General features: G+C 53.3%; 4 protein-coding genes across 4 annotated transcripts; 2 read left to right on the forward strand and 2 right to left on the reverse strand.

The window, feature by feature from the left end:
* Window positions 1-4,247: 4,247 nt before the first annotated feature.
* Window positions 4,248-5,935, reverse strand: BDZ99DRAFT_511934 (N-acetylglucosamine-6-phosphate deacetylase). The gene is made up of 2 exons (XM_033724592.1): window positions 5,362-5,935; window positions 4,248-5,302 (listed from the first exon to the last, which is right to left on the reverse strand). The coding sequence occupies exons 1-2, from the start codon at window positions 5,749-5,751 to the stop codon at window positions 4,376-4,378; spliced, it is 1,317 nt and encodes a 438-aa protein (XP_033570787.1). The 5' UTR covers window positions 5,752-5,935; the 3' UTR covers window positions 4,248-4,375.
* Window positions 5,936-6,441: 506 nt separating this feature from the next.
* BDZ99DRAFT_426662 (glycoside hydrolase) lies at window positions 6,442-9,911 on the forward strand. The gene is made up of 5 exons (XM_033717126.1): window positions 6,442-6,539; window positions 6,590-6,596; window positions 6,650-6,761; window positions 6,828-9,343; window positions 9,394-9,911. The coding sequence occupies exons 1-5, from the start codon at window positions 6,493-6,495 to the stop codon at window positions 9,505-9,507; spliced, it is 2,796 nt and encodes a 931-aa protein (XP_033570788.1). The 5' UTR covers window positions 6,442-6,492; the 3' UTR covers window positions 9,508-9,911.
* On the reverse strand, window positions 9,556-10,317 carry BDZ99DRAFT_526294 (uncharacterized protein; the record flags this gene model as incomplete). Its single annotated transcript, XM_033726124.1, has 1 exon — window positions 9,556-10,317. One exon carries the CDS (start codon window positions 10,315-10,317, stop codon window positions 9,556-9,558), a length of 762 nt encoding a protein of 253 aa, XP_033570789.1.
* A 239-nt stretch (window positions 10,318-10,556) lies between these two features.
* BDZ99DRAFT_399040 (p53-like transcription factor) lies at window positions 10,557-12,249 on the forward strand (the record flags this gene model as incomplete). The annotated part of the gene is made up of 2 exons (XM_033716112.1): window positions 10,557-10,738; window positions 10,791-12,249. Coding segments are annotated over 2 exons (1,641 nt in total), but the record flags the coding sequence as incomplete, so codon positions are not given.
* Between the last annotated feature and the right edge of the window lie 3,207 nt (window positions 12,250-15,456).

The following is a 15,456-nucleotide window of genomic DNA, read 5'->3' on the forward strand; positions in this document are numbered from 1 at the left end:
ATCGTTTCCTGCACCCACCACAAGGGCGATGTTGTTACGATCGCAGTACTCAAGCGCCACCCGCATTACCTTTACTATGTCATGGAAGCTTGCGTCAAGCGGGGTGACAGCTAGGTGGTATGTTAGATTCAACCTTAGCAGATCGAGTAGTGCACTTTACCCATGCTCAGATTTATGACAGCCTTTCCTTGTCGGCCTTTCGCCAAAACGTCCGTGATAGCCCAATTGAATGCATGGAACAGTGCATGACCTTGTACTTCCTGAAGTATCCATTGCCTCCGGGACGCTGGATTCCGATTCTTGATCGCGTTTATCGTCTTGACGAAAACTAGCTCTGCCTGTGAAGCCACTCCGGCTGAGAGGCCACCAGCTACACTTCCAACACGGGTTCCATGACCTTTGTAAAAGACACCATCAAAACCCCCATAGTCCTCCATATCTTGCGGGGCTTGTAAATTAGATGAAACCCCATTCAATGTGAGATGGTTTGGAGCAACGTATGTCCTGATCGGTTCTCGGCCATGGGCATCGTTGTCGTCAAGAGCGAATTCCTGCAAGTATTAGATAACGCCTCCCCGTATGAGGCATTCAACGTTGTAGGAGATTAGATTCTTACATCTGTTGCATCGCCCTGCGAGTAGCCACTATCAATGATATATATGGTAGTACCCCTGCCAAGCGAAGGGTCAAAGATGTATGCTCCAGGAACAGGACCAGGACTCTGCTGTGATATCATGTTGAGGTGGTTAATGTTCCGATCTGGAAGTGTCCATTGCCTCTTAGACAAATTAGGGTTGGCTGGGTATGCGTCTTGGTTGGTTGGAGGAGCCCTGGGTTTAATTTTCTCTCTTGTAGGAATGACAGCAGTTAGCTGCCTGTCTCCATTACCATTTCCAAGTCGGTTGACTAAGATCGCCTGTACAAAGGGATACAGCTCAGTATTGTTGAGTTCGTTGGCCTTCTCGACGGATAGCGTAGTCGAATAGTACGGGCAGTAAGTGATCTCCTGGGGTGGAAAATAGCCCGCAGTGTCATCCAGTTCGGATGCAAACTTCTTAAAATCGTCGTATGCGGTGCCGAGCTTGGCAATTATCAGATAGCTTTGCGACGTAGCTGAAGCTGACTGCGAGGACGATGAGATCGTGGTCGACGAGGTAGTGGCCGTAGAGAGTGTCGTCGTCTGCTGAGTTCCCGACGATGAGAAGGAAGATTGCTGCGCAGTGGAAGCTTGTAAAGACGTGGACGTCCCTGACCCAGTAGGAAAAGTTGTCGACGGAACGCTGGTTGCTAGCGAGGACTGTGAATCAGACTTCGTCGGGGTTGGCGAATCGTCCACCGGCTCTAGTTCCGAAAGTGCAGAAAGATCTGGAATCTCAAGACCAAGACCACCCTTTGGTTTTGCCACGCTCGGATCTAGGAGGTCTCTCAGTTGTGTCGCTACGTCTTTAGTAAGTTCAGGGGGGCCGCCCTTCTTGAGCCCGTTCAGCAGGTTCTTAGCAGCATTGACAACGTTGGTAAGGTGCCGTGCTTCCAGCCAAGCATTCTTGAGAAGCGATCCAACGTCTGGTGGGCCATTTTTGAACTTGCCGTCCATAGACTTTAGGTCATTGCCAAAGTCAGAAGGAAACTCATCAGTAAGATCGTTGACGGTATGGGCGAAATCTTGGGCAGCTTAGTTTAGTCAGCCAAATGCACCTCAGTATAGGACACCGCATCGTCATAGGTCTGTGTATACGCTTCTACCACCATTTCTTCAACGGGTCGGTAAGAATCTGGGGCCATAGGCCGCGCTCCATTCTGTGTAAACTAGTCTACAGCGACCTGAGGTGGCTCGATGACTTGACCGACAGTTCAAAACGATGGGCTTCCATCTCGGTTTGATCCATTGAAGAATGTCAAGCAGTAGTAAACCAGTTTACACAGACTGAGGGCAAGAGAATGTGACAGAAATGAGCGAGACTTACTTCCGTCAAGCAAATTTAGCTTGTTGGTGATGGCATCATGGTCGACGGTATCCACGGCGCCTTTCACAAAGGGTTCCATATCCTTCACAATACCTCCAGCCCCTTCAGCGGCGTCTTTTGCTGTATTGACTAAGCATCCGATAGCTCCGAAAAGACCTTTGCAATTAGAGCCGGGCTTCTTCTTTTTCTGCGGTCCTCCTGGCTTAGCCACAATACCGTCACCAAGGTCGGTCTGGCCTTTGAGTGTTGACGGGATAGGCATATTTGCTCCAGCTATGATCACACCGGAGGGTGACATCTCAACCTGTTGGACTGCACTCGCAGATGGAAGGATGCGCGGTATCGTGAACGGGAATGGAAGAAGCACAAATTCGTCGTTATCCATGATGATATTCACTTCGTTTGCCAGGGCAGAAAAGTTCCCATAGGTAGGAGCGGGATTGGCGGTCACCATTGCGCCTTGACAAGAAAGAGCCTGTAGTGCTGTTCCTGTAGCCTCGAGAGGTATCGTGACTGTGCCGCACACCACTTCTGTGGGGCCGATTATGATGTTTCCGCCGGTCGACTGGCTAATGGTTCTGGTGATGGTATCGAAAGGATAGATGTTGGATCCAATAATAATATCAGGTCCCTGTGGATTGGGCGTAATCTGGATGGTCGAAGTCTGAATAGAAGTGACAGTGGCTGTGACTTGTACGGTAGAGGGTGGTGGAATATTAACGCTGGAGCTAGTGGAGCCGCTTGAAATCTGATTGGCTGTAGATACTGAAGCGGAATTGATCGCGGTCGAAGAACTGACAGTATCCTCTGAAGTTTGAGATGTAACTATGCTGAACACCGAAGTGCCTTGAGACTGGAACGTGGCGATGATGGATGATCCGGAAACAGCGGGGCCGACCAGGCCAGAAGGACCTCCAGAGGGACTATCTGAACCAATCTTATGACCCTCTCGTCTCCACACGACTCCTTCTTGTGGCACAGATATAGAAAATGTTGGAAATGGCGAGGAACTTGGTGGAGGTGATGTTTGAGGGCGAAACAGCCTCAAAGGATTCGGGAAGTTTTTGAAGTAGGGAATTTGTACTTGAGTGATGTCAAGGAATAAGAATTGAACAACAAAAGCTATCAGTAGAAGCTCGGCCTGCTATCATCAGTGGCTGTATACAATATAAGATGGCTTCAAGCTTACTAAAATGACGTTGGTCCAGGACCGTAGCATTTGGCCTAGCATGTCGGTCAATGGAGAAACCTTGCGTAACCAATATGATCCTAAATGAGGCAGGTATATTGGAACGGACGAAGGCTGCAAAGAAAGACAATCGACAGTATCACAGAACGAGGGAATACGGAAGGGCGCATTCGAAAAAGATGCCGCAGTGCGGCACATAGTCTCAAGAGACTGCAGAAAGAAGCGAGTATGCGTTTCTAACACCATCATTGAGGCACATGAAGTACACGGTGGATTGATCTATAATTGCGCTTTCGTTAAGACGACGACTAGGTGCCAAGCCATCTTGATTGGGACTGCGATACCCGATCGAGAAATGAAAAGAGCCGCATTTCTGCAATGGCGGCTATCTTGGAATAAAACTGTGGTTGGATCCCCAGCAGCGAATGTCCGGCTGGGCGGTTATACTCTGATATTTCGGATGCTAGAAAGCCTGATTAGCCGCTCGTCTGTGCCACATGTTGGCATGGCAGCAGATGTAGGAACCTGCGGGGGTCGAAAACACGTTCAACTGGGATATGACCCCTCCATGGCGCAGTTGCAGGTGATGTGGTGTTGAATGTTGATGAGAGGGTGAGGCACAGTTCTACGCGCCAAGACGCCGCGGAGCTGCAATCATGCTGGCATATTCTTAGTACACGGCGGGTATCTTAGGTCTGGTACGAGGAAGTGCAAAGATATGGTCAGTGTTTGCAAAAGCGATTGATCCACGGTAGGGTATTGAAGAGATGCGGTCGTCAAAGGCCTTGGCATCAGGCTCAAACCTTGGAAGACGGGCCGGAGCCGCTTAACTACGTGGGATAGAGCATGCAGAGGTCCTGATGATATTAGCTGCTGGAAGATGAAAGAGATTAACTTGTGAAAAGGTGGAAGGGTAGCATGATGTGAAGAGGTGCAGCCTCGCGAGGTGGGGTTGCCCGCTATCTCGACGCTTGTAGACGCGGCCTGTTCACGCTTCACGTGACTCTCTAGCCACATTGAGATACTAAGATCTATTCCCGAGTAGAATACGTTCTGGTACTTGTAATTGGGCACGTTAAATATGTTTTACTTTCCGCTTAGTGAGCCATGAGCTTTTGGTGCATAAACAAAATGACCACCCTGAACTCCAAATTTTTCCTTGGTATCTAAATGCAAGAGTAATGCTCAAAAAAGTTCAGTCTAGGAGATGGTCTAATGCAGATCATAGGCCAAGTTTCTCGTTCTTTTCAAAAACTTTCTGCCCGAACTTCCAGACTTGCTCTACCTCGAGCTTCTTCTCACCTGCCTCGGTGCCTTGCAGCTCTAGGATCACAATGTCGGCATCGGCTCCTGGGTCTAAGGTGCCCTTGACACCGTGAAGCCCAAGCATGCGTGCTGGCGTCTCGGTGACTGCCTTTAGAGCCTCTGGTACGCTTGCGCCACTCCAATTTAGAAAGTTGGTTACACACTCGATCAACGAGATGGACGAGCCTGCAATCTTGCCGTCGGTGCCCTCGAGCGTGAGCAGCGGGCCTTTCTTGATGATGCGAGAGCCATTTGTCCAGTCGTAAGTACCATCCGGCAGACCCACGAGCGACATGGCGTCAGTGACTAATATGAACCCATCCGGGTGCGCATTCCACGCGATCTTGATGGTCGTGCGGTGCAGGTGGATTCCATCTGCAATGATGCCGAAGTAGGGCTTAACGTAGCCCAGAGTGGTGGACGCAGTGCCCAATAGCCCGAAGATACCTGGGTTGCGGTGGTGGAGGGGCCGCATGGCGTTGAACAGGTGCGTTATCATTCCGGCGCCAGCAGCCATTCCAGCGCGCGCCTCTTCGTATGTTGCCTCGCTGTGACCAATCGACACGCGTATGTCGCGAGTTTTGAGGGCTGGGATGCATGAAAGCGCTCCTGGAAGCTCAGGTGCAAGGGTGATATATTTGATTGGCGAAGGCGAGACTAGGTTTGCAGCACCGTAACACTCTTCGAGGTCGAGGATGCCGTGGGGAGCAGTGCGGAGGACCGAGACGTCGTGGATGCCATTCTTCGTCGGGCTAATGAACGGGCCTTCGCAGTGGGCCCCAAGAGACTCGGAGCCGGCAGAGGGGTCGCGTGGTGCACCGGAAGGTCCAAGGAAGGGAAGGGCCTAGGAGATCAATTAGCACTGTGTTGCGGACAGTGATGCTGTAACTGTGCTTAGCGGACCTTGTGATACACCTCGGCCTTCTGACTTGTAAGGGTTGGCAGGTATGATGTGACGCCCGTCTTGATCAGGCTCTTGTTGACACGCAGCACGCCTTTGCCGTAGCTAGCTGCCCCATCTTCGGGAATGACGGAGAAGTCGACGCCATAGGCGCCGTTGAGCTGCGAGTCGATGAGGCCGGGCGAGACGATGCGACCGCCAAGGTCGAGGACGCGATCTGGTACTGCGCGCTGCTCGTAGAAGACTTCCTGGCTCTTGAGGATCTTGCCGTTGATAGAGCTGATCCAGAGGTCTTCCTTGACGAGCTGGTTGCCTTTGACCAGCAGGCAGTTTGTGAACTTGGTGATGCCGCTCGGTGTATGGCTTTCGTACTCCGTGACCGCGGACGGCATTTTGGTGGGGTGCCGTGGAGGGGTTGATGCGGTGGAATGTATGTAGAGGACGGGGACAAAGAATAGATGGTATGTATGGAAATAGAGTGCGAGCACTCCTTGAAGATGGTGGTGGGTAGAGGAGAGAAATGTTGGTTGAGAAAGTCTCAACAGTGAATACCTAGCAGCGGGGCATACTTTTATCAGATTGCCCCATGGATGCAGAAGCTACTTCGTCATCGTCACGAGGAGAAGAGTTTTACGTGAAGCTCCAGCTCTCGAGACGCCTGCGCTGCTAACGGGGCTTATCGTGAGGCGCTGGCTGGCCTGATTCCCGGTGACATTGGCGATGAATACCACAATAGCGCTACGACATGGCATGGCCGCAGACCCGCGCGGTCACGACAGGCACTGCGACAATAAAGTCGATAAGAGCTCTGATTCTGGATATCGCCGATGAAACTCTTGGGGCTCGCCAATCGGTAGGGGCCGGCTAGGGTGCCATCACCTCTCGCCAGGCCTCGCCGCTGATGCAACTCTGCACTCTGCGCTCCACCGCAAGGGACCTCGCCAGCCCAGCCACAGTGTAACCCCACGCCCGCTCGCCTTCCGGGTTGCAAAGAATGCTTGATACCACGTCGCTGCCCATACATCGCGTATCCGTACATCGACTGGCTCACGCTTAATCGGCTCGCGCAATCCATTCCAAGACTCCACTTACCACCGTCGCCCTGCCGAACTGCCTCCCGGGTCGCCAGCAATATGGCGAGCAAGGCGAAGCTGGATCCCGTCTGGGACGACTTGGACAGGTACCGTGTCCCGATCCTCTCCGCCAAGTGGCTGCCACTAACGAGTGTAGGACTATGGTGTGTTTGATCTCCCATGGCACGCCATGCGGTCCATATGCTGACTGGCCCAGGGCCAACTGTTTATGATGGGATTTGATGGGACCACCGTGACCCCACAGATCCGGACTCTGATCGAGAAGCACCATTTAGGCTGCATCCTACTAACCGCAAAGAACCTGAAGTGTGAGCATAAACTGACCTCGCTTCATATGCAACCACCACCCAAGTCTGTCCACTAACACCATGAAGCTGCCGAGGAAACCACAAAACTGTGCTACGAGTTGCAGAAAGTAGCCCATGATGCCGGCCATCCAGTGCCACTGGCCATCGGCGTCGACCAGGAGAATGGAGGCGTCAACAGCCTTTTCGATGAAATTTATATCCGGCAGTATCCCAGCAACATGGGAATCGCCGCCACTGGCTCAACAGATCTGGCCTTCGAGGTTGCCAAAGCCACAGCACAAGAGATTTCAGCTTGCGGTATCAACTGGATATTTGGACCGTGTCTAGATGTTCTGACCAATGCTCGGAACCAGCCCCTGGGTGTTAGGACCGCGGGTGATGACCCGCAAGAAGTTTCTGCCTACGGTGTAGCCTTCATGAAAGGTTACAAGGAAGCTGGTGTTGTCACTCTCGGAAAGCACTTTCCTTCCTACGGAAACCTTGAGTTTCTTGGATCCACCCTAGACGTCCCCATCATCACCGAGTCACTAGAACAGCTGAGCCTGAGTGCTCTCATTCCGTTCCGCAATGCCATCCAACAAGGCTTAGATTCAATGATGGTCGGCGGATGTGCCATGTCTTCGGCAGGTTTGAACGCTATGCACGCCTGCCTCTCGGATCAAGTTGTTGATGGACTGCTCCGGTCAGACCTCAAGTTTGATGGTGTCGTCGTCTCAGAATGCCTCGAGATGGAGGCCTTGAGCCACAACATAGGCGTCGGTGGAGGCACTGTTATGGCCGTCAACGCCGGCTGCGACGTCATTCTCCTCTGTCGGTCCTTCCAAGTCCAGCAGGAAGCCATCAAGGGTCTGAAAACTGGAATCGAGAATTCCATGATCACCAAGGACAGGATCTACAACTCGCTCCGCCGAGTTCTGACCATGAAGCTAAGATGCACATCGTGGGAGAAGGCGCTCCACCCCCCTGGAATAGCTTTCCTCGAAACGCTGCAACCGTCACACACCGCTCTATCAACAAAAGCATATAACTCATCCATCACTGTTGTTCGAGACAAGAACCGACTACTACCGCTGACCAATATCATCGACAGCGAAGAAGAGCTTCTTCTCCTAACCCCGCTTGTCAAACCTCTCGCCGCATCTGCAGCATCACGTGCTTTGTCAGAGACGGCTGCCACAGGGTCCCCTGAGCCTGCAGTTTGGGAGCGGAGTGCCTCAGTAATGAGTGGAGAGCGAGTATTTCGGGAACTTGGGAGATCACTCGCACGACAACGGAGTGGACGCGTTCTCCACACGTCATACACCGCTAACGGCGTCCGTCCAGTCCACGAGAATCTGATTAACAGAGCCAGTGCCATTATAGTCATGACCGCGGACGCAAATCGGAATTTGTACCAACATGGATTCACCAAACACGTGTCGATGATCTGCAATATGCAATACACCACCGGGGGAGAAAAGAGAGAGAAGCCTCTCATTGTCGTTTCGGTCAGCTCTCCTTACGATTTTGCTATGGACACCAGCATCGGAACATATATATGCACCTACGACTTCACGGAAACCGCGCTCAACAGCCTCGTAAAAGTTCTGTACGGCGAACTTTCACCCTCCGGGACACTGCCTGGAACGATCAGCAAGAGTCAGAAACTACACCACTCAAAGCAGCATTGGCTGGTCGAAACATACAACGAGGAGCGCGATGCCAATGCTCTTGACAGCCTCATCATCGCCGTCATGGAGGGTACGCCGCCAAACCAACGCTCGGAGCTTTCAAGCGCAACATCAAACTCGTTCACATTACATCATCCGGAGGTCGTTGAAGCACATTTCGTTGTCCGAAATAGCAGCACCCAAGCTCTGTACGGCTTTTGTTCCACCTACTTCTTCCGGACGACTGGCACTGGAGTGATTGGCGCCCTATTCGTGGATCCTTCGCGGAGGAAACTCTCCATCGGTCATTCCCTACACAATCGAGCCATACGAACTCTGTTACAGAGAGAAGGAATCAAGAGGTTTCAGCTGGGGTCCAGACTGCCAAGCATCTTTTTGGGTATCCCGACCGGACACGGGGGCGAGAGGAAGCGGCTCCGCTCCTGGTTTGCCAACCTCGGGTGGAGCGCAGCCCTATCACGGTCAGTGTGCAGCATGGTCGCCCGCAATCTGCTCACCTGGACACCTCCTGAAGGCATGGCAAAGAGTCTGGCCGGAGCCGGAGCTGAGTTTGACCTGGTGTATGGGTGGGAGTACTCAGGCCCTATCCTGGACCATATTAAGACAAGCAACCGCCAGGGGCTGGCTGAGGTCTACAAGATGGCGCTGTCAGATCCTTCAGCTTGTGGGATCATTCGGGCGAAACGACCAGAGGACGGAGCGCTCGTTGGAACCGTGGTTCTCTACAACATGCACTCACGGTTGGCGGAGTACGTGCCGCCCATAAAAGATCTGAACGAGATGGCGGGCGGCATCTCGTCGCCGGTCATCTCCCCCGCAGTCGGGGAGTACTCGACGTTGTTGCAGGGCCTCATTCTGCTAGGGATGCGGCAGATCAAGGCGCAGGGGTGCAATGCTTGCATCCTAGATTATGTGAGTACTGATTGGCGGAGTTCCGACTATCACGAGCTGACACATCGTAGATGGACGGGGACGGCAACTTTGATGGGTTTTCCGCCATGGGGTTCGACGTGCTGCACAACTTCGAGGAGGTGAGCTGCGACGCGGCGACGTGGACCATGATCCCGCCCTCGTAATCTGGCTTGAGAGCTCATTTCCGGGACGGCTGCTGGGACCGCGGCGCATCAGATGTACGAGTTGAAGAAATTGAGTCGCGGGGCAAGCACATAGCGCTGGCGGTGTATGCTGACTCGCCAACCGTCTAGGGAGTCTGTGATGATTAGGGCCGCGCATGAAGATGCCAAAGCCTGCTGAGTATCCGGCGGTGGGCGCACGTATGGGAAGCATGTTTCTCTTGGGTGTTTGACTTTGCTTGGATCTAGCCAGTCGGCGCGACGGATACCTTTGTAGCTGGGAGGAGTAGCATGGATAGGCGTCCGGGGTCGTCTTGATGGACGCCACTGGGCTATTGTTACCGTCTTTTCAACCAGGCCACGCCTCGAACTGAGGCCAGCTGACGGCGTTTGGGCTGTTCTTGGGGCACCATGCGGACTGTTGGTGCCGTCTTTCGTCCACACGCACGCCTCAAACGGAGGCCAAACTGCGGCGTGGTGGCGCGACTCTTGCTCCTGCGCCGGCTCGTCCGGCTCGTCCTGCTCGTCCTGCTCGTCGTGGGGGAGCCTAAAGCCGCACGTCAGCCGCCCACTGAATCGGTGGATAGCGGCCGCAGATCTCCAACGGCGAGCTGCCCAAGGTTCTGGAAGACTGCCCAAAGAAGGGCCTCCGCCATGCCCATTTCGCCGCGACACCGCACAACGCAGCAGCCTCGTCCTCGCCCTGCCCGCGCCGGCGGTGTCGGTGTCCCTGGCCAGCTGCCTGTTTGAGCGCGCTGCAGGCCACCGCATCGGGGGCACTGGCAGCGGTCGCACACGCTGCGCGACGAGCATTGCGGTGCCTTTATTTTCGGCCTCGCCCACCCGCTCTGGCGCACCAAGCCCGTCGCTCTCTAGCCTGCGCCGGCCCCCTCGTCAACACCTCCCACGACTGGCCCGCCTTGCTGTCACCTCGAAGTCCGCCCTCCCCAGCCCACCCATATCCACCCTCGATCGAACTGTCTCGAGCTGCGTCGCATGTCGGACGGCGAGGCCTCCTTATTTGAACGCAGCCGCTCAAGGCACGCCCACGCCCGCCGCGATTCGGCCCTATCACCGCCATGGAGGGCTTCGATACCATCACCATGTCCTACTTGGCGGCCCCAATGTCACTCCAGAACGTAACCGCGGGAGACCAGCACCAGCAGATGGTGCCGATGCTGCCGCTTGACGGCCTCGATCACCACTCTAATTACGACGCAGAGACCTTCGCGGGGTAAGCCCACCGTCCTGCGAGCAGCTCTCATGCAAATGCTGACCCTTCTAAGGAGCGACGATGCCACCTTTGCGCAGCACGCAATCCAGCCGCCGCCGCCCCTGAAGCGCTTCTCGAGCGCATATGAGGACCCCTTCTCCGACGCCCTCAGCACCTACGAGCCGCCGCCTCACCCCGACCAGAATGGCGCAGAGAGCCCGTCCATCGAGCGCGACAACAAGCTGCTCGGCTTCTCGCTGCCCGTCTATGCCTATCAGCTGCTCGACTACCAGTTCCGGCGGACCTCGATCAACATATCGGCGCAGCTGCATGGCATGTTCTTCCTCGCCGAGTCGCCCTGGGCCACCGCCGGCGATGTCGCTGCTCCGCCCACCGAGTTGACCTGCTACAGGAGGAACCTCTTCCAGATTACCGGGACCATCACGTTACCTCGCGGGCTCCAGTACATCATCACCGAGCAGGGAGATCAGATTCCTATTATCGGACAGGAACTGAGCATTTCGGCCACCGAGTCGCTGGAGGGAAACCCGGTGAAGATTATCTCGGTGCCATGGAAGACGCCAGCCAGCAGCTCGGCCGTCGTGGAGGACAAGACGGAGAAGGAGCCGCCCGCATATCCTCTAGACCTCTCCAATGGACAAGACATGGACTCAGAATACGTCAATTTCCCCATCGCATGGAAGAGGCTGCAGTTCCGCATAGCGACTGCGAACAACGGACGGAGGAAGGAGCTACAGCAGCACTTTGTGGTGCGTCTCAAGGTCATGGCCACACTATCTACTGGAGCGAAGATACCCATCTGCGAAGTTCGTTCGGGAGCTATCATCGTGCGCGGACGAAGCCCGAGGAACTTCCAGTCGCGGAAGGATTTCCCGATCAGTGGGGGCGGAAGCACTGCCCGAAAGGCCTCTCACATGCCAACCCAACCCCAGAGGACGTCGACGGGCGAATCGAGCCACAACAATGCGCTGCATGGCGATCGCAGTAATAAGCCGATGGACGTGCTCCAATTGCCCTTCCAGTTTGATGCCAACGACCTTCCCGTCTCGCCAGACATGTTCGACTGGAAGATCCCAACCGGCCAGCCCGGCGCTATGACTGCAATCCCGCAAGCGGCTGTATCGTATCCCATGCCATCAGCAAGTCCATACGCACAATCCAGTCCGGAGACCTCGAGGCAACAACAGAACCTTCGACCCCCGCCGGCGCCAATCAACTTGTCACTGACAGACGAAGAACCAAAGAAATCCGCCTCGCCTTCTGACCCAGTGAAGAAGCACCAGAGACTGACCCCTGCTAGACCCCCGTCTTTCTCATTGAATCTGATTAGTAGTCCGGACGAAAGCGCAGATCTCTTGTACGAGTACTTCCCGCTAGGGCTGGATGACTGGATGCCACCCGTCGACGCTGTATACCGGCCACACGTCGTTCACCACACGAATCTGCCCCAAGATCCCAAAGCTGTTGCTGTCAAGAGCCGATCCAAGCGATACTTCTCCGAGAACTGGTGATGTGATAGATTGACCCTGCCACGAGACCTGGATGTTGGTAGCATACTCGAACAGAAGACGATGTTCCGGCCGGTTCAGTTCACAAACGCGGCACCGGAACAACAAATGCGCAGCTTTGATGTTCTACGATGCGCTCTACGGCCCACGCCTCCTCTCACCGTGTGCGTGCAACGTGCCGCGTGCGACGGCCCGATCTTGGTATCGGCATGATCTTACGCCCGGCTGGCGGGGTGACCGAGCCTCTAAGACACCTAACTCGGTGATGCGAGCGGAGGAATCACAGCGCCATTGGATTTAGGCCACGAAGTTCTTTTTCGTTCGTCCTACCGCCCCGAAGTCGCCTCCAGACTCTTAGCCTCTTTCAGACCCTATCGGACCGAGAGATCTGCCGACAGACTCATCCTGGGACTCCACATCGAGAGATAGGCTTCCATCCTAGTATAGGCCCTGTTGTGTTAAGCTTACCTATTCGGCTGCAGCTGATTCCCTATCCTTGGACTCCATAGTGGACCTTGAACCTCGAATTCTGGCACCGATACGACTTTCTTACCACAAGCGAGCGTCCCTTTATCTTCGATTCCGCCGTTTCCAGCGATCTTTTCCATGGACCTTTGGGCGTTATGCGGTGTTTTATTCATCAACGGACGGGAACGAGACGATTTGTATGGAATATACCAAATTTACGGATGGACTCAAATCTCTTTCAAATCTCGGAAGCATACCCCCTTTCCATTGATACCTTGGCACGGTGCGACTATTTTTCTCTCCTCCATGGATTGAATTTGGGATGGCTTTTTCTTCTTGGCGATGGCGATGGCGGTTGAGCGATTGATTGAGAGATATTGATTGATGGATGAGGAGGATCATTGTATAACTTACCCCAGGGCATATTTCTATTCCAGGTGTTACGGGGCGGACTGCGATAGGATTGGAGAAAGCGAGAAATGTGTCCCTTATACGAATTTTTTTTTTTTCAAATCTCAGTTTCTGGTGATCCTGGGTCTCTCGTGAAGGTCTGGTCCACTGGAAAGGGGCCATGGCAGTTCGTTCGAAAGAAAAAGTAACTGTGGTTACCCGTGACCGGAGAAAGAAGAAGGAGAAGAAGAAGAGAAAAAAGAAAGGGTAGGAAAGTTGAGGCAGCTCTGCGCTTTAAAACCTACTCATACGTCTGACGCGAATACCACCTACCTCTTTCCTCTCTATCTAGGCTGACCGCTACCAGAGGAAGCAATCCGACCCTCTTTTCACCTCATGATGCGTCGATGGCGTGCTGAGCTGATTATTGATATCCACCGCATCCCAATATCTTTCCGCAGCGTCGGATAGAGGAGATTCGCAACCTACGCCACTAGCCTAAGCGTATGAGATTGTTACTGCAACCCTAGAGACCGTGCAAGGAAAAAACTCGACAAGCCACCATCGGTTTCGAAGCATTGATGAAAAAAAGGATATCTAAGATCCACAATTTTTGGAGGCAACGTCGAAACGCTTCCGCCACCTCGTATCGTTTACTTAGGGAGAGGCGACGACAAACAAAGACGTCGGGGCAATTGTTGTTACGCAATCGGTAGTTTTCTTGCTTCCATGGCCAGATGTCGTGATCTTCTTACAACCGATCCGCTCGGAGAAGTTACCGTGCCTGTGAGGAGAGACGTGCTGTAGCATCAGATTCTACACTGCCGATGTTTCCACGCTTTTACGAGCTCGAAAGCTGAGGAGAATGTGCGGTAGAATCGGAGAAGGCGAAAAGACGGTAGCATGATGCATACAAACATCGTCGCTGAGATTAAAGTGTTAGAGAAGCAGCATATTCCATGATATGGTGTGCGTACGGGTTCCACGTATATATTTACCATCGTTCCAATAATAGCATCACCCGCCAACCTAACAAACTTACCCATACGCACACTTACACCACAAATTACATAGCCGACCCAAACCTTAGCAAACACGCACGCAAGCGGGCAGCAGCCCTCAAATTTTGCTGGTTTGGTTGGGTAAGGCAAGTTAGCGCCAGGAATGTGGGGAATCATGGATGCATTACGATCGGGTTTGGTTAGTTTTTCGAGATGGGATGGGATGAGATGGACCGCCGCGATGCAACCTCGCCCGCGGCACCGCAAACGAACGAACCACGTAAACGAAGTTTGCTCGCGCACGCAATACGTGTGTTTGTTGGGTCTTTGCAGGAATTGAAGCGCCGGAACAAGCGGGGTTTGGGACGTGTGTTGCGGTGTAGGAAAATCACCTTATTTTGATATCGGCGCGGACTTGATGTAGTATCTGGCTTTGCTGGCAATCTTCCGCTAGCCCAAAGTCCGCGATTGAGCATGGAAGATCCAGGCCCTAGCCATTAGTTTAGATCAGCGCCTCATGCCTCTCTGAGGTGTCGGTGTCCGACTGAGCTGACATACAAATGTTGCTTTATCGAGTGCAGGTTTCCGATGACAGAAATGTAACCTCGTCTAAATGATGGATATTGTGAGGAAGAAGCAGCTTGAGCGAGAGTGCGGAAGTTGGCGGAATCCCAAGTTCCTGAATACGAATCTTACGCTCTCGTCATCGCTAAGGTTTCACGATCTCTGGATGTAGTGATTGCCTGACAGCTTTGTCATCGAATGCGGCCAGCAAGTGCGCCCGTGGCAAGCTCGAGGATGCTTATTAAATAAGAAGCGTATACCAATACGCCCCTCAGTAACTCGCTTTCAAAAATGATAAGAGAGATAGCGCATCGCCTATAGTATAGATATGATCGTAAATGGCAAGATAAATGGCACTAAAAACTTTTGCTTCATGAGAAAAGCTATCCGCCAGGATTCTCTAAAATCGCAGAATAACCAAACCCCGAAACCTTGATTTAAGTCTGCCCGGTTGCGCAAGCAAGCATACCCACACCTTATCGGTGAAACGCCAAGCCCGTTGCTTCGAAACGCCGAAGGCCAAATGCATGACAAAAATGATGAAAAGAGAAGAAGAATGTGACATCAGCGGATCCTGCAGACCCTACCTTTGCTCGAAACATACAACGGGGAACATCAAGTGGTAGTATAGGGTAGTAAAAGAAACCACGACGTGGCATGCCGGGCAAGGGCGATTGATGCCGGTAGCAAGCAAGAGAATTAGAAAGGAAAAGAAAAATGGATGCAAAATCCGAGAACCCCGACCGGCTCACGCTCCCGTAAGAGCGTGAGCTGGCTCTAAGATCCT

The sequence above is a fragment of the Mytilinidion resinicola genome (assembly GCF_010093595.1).
Source record: "Mytilinidion resinicola strain CBS 304.34 unplaced genomic scaffold BDZ99scaffold_25, whole genome shotgun sequence".
Lineage (NCBI taxonomy): Eukaryota > Fungi > Ascomycota > Dothideomycetes > Mytilinidiales > Mytilinidiaceae > Mytilinidion > Mytilinidion resinicola.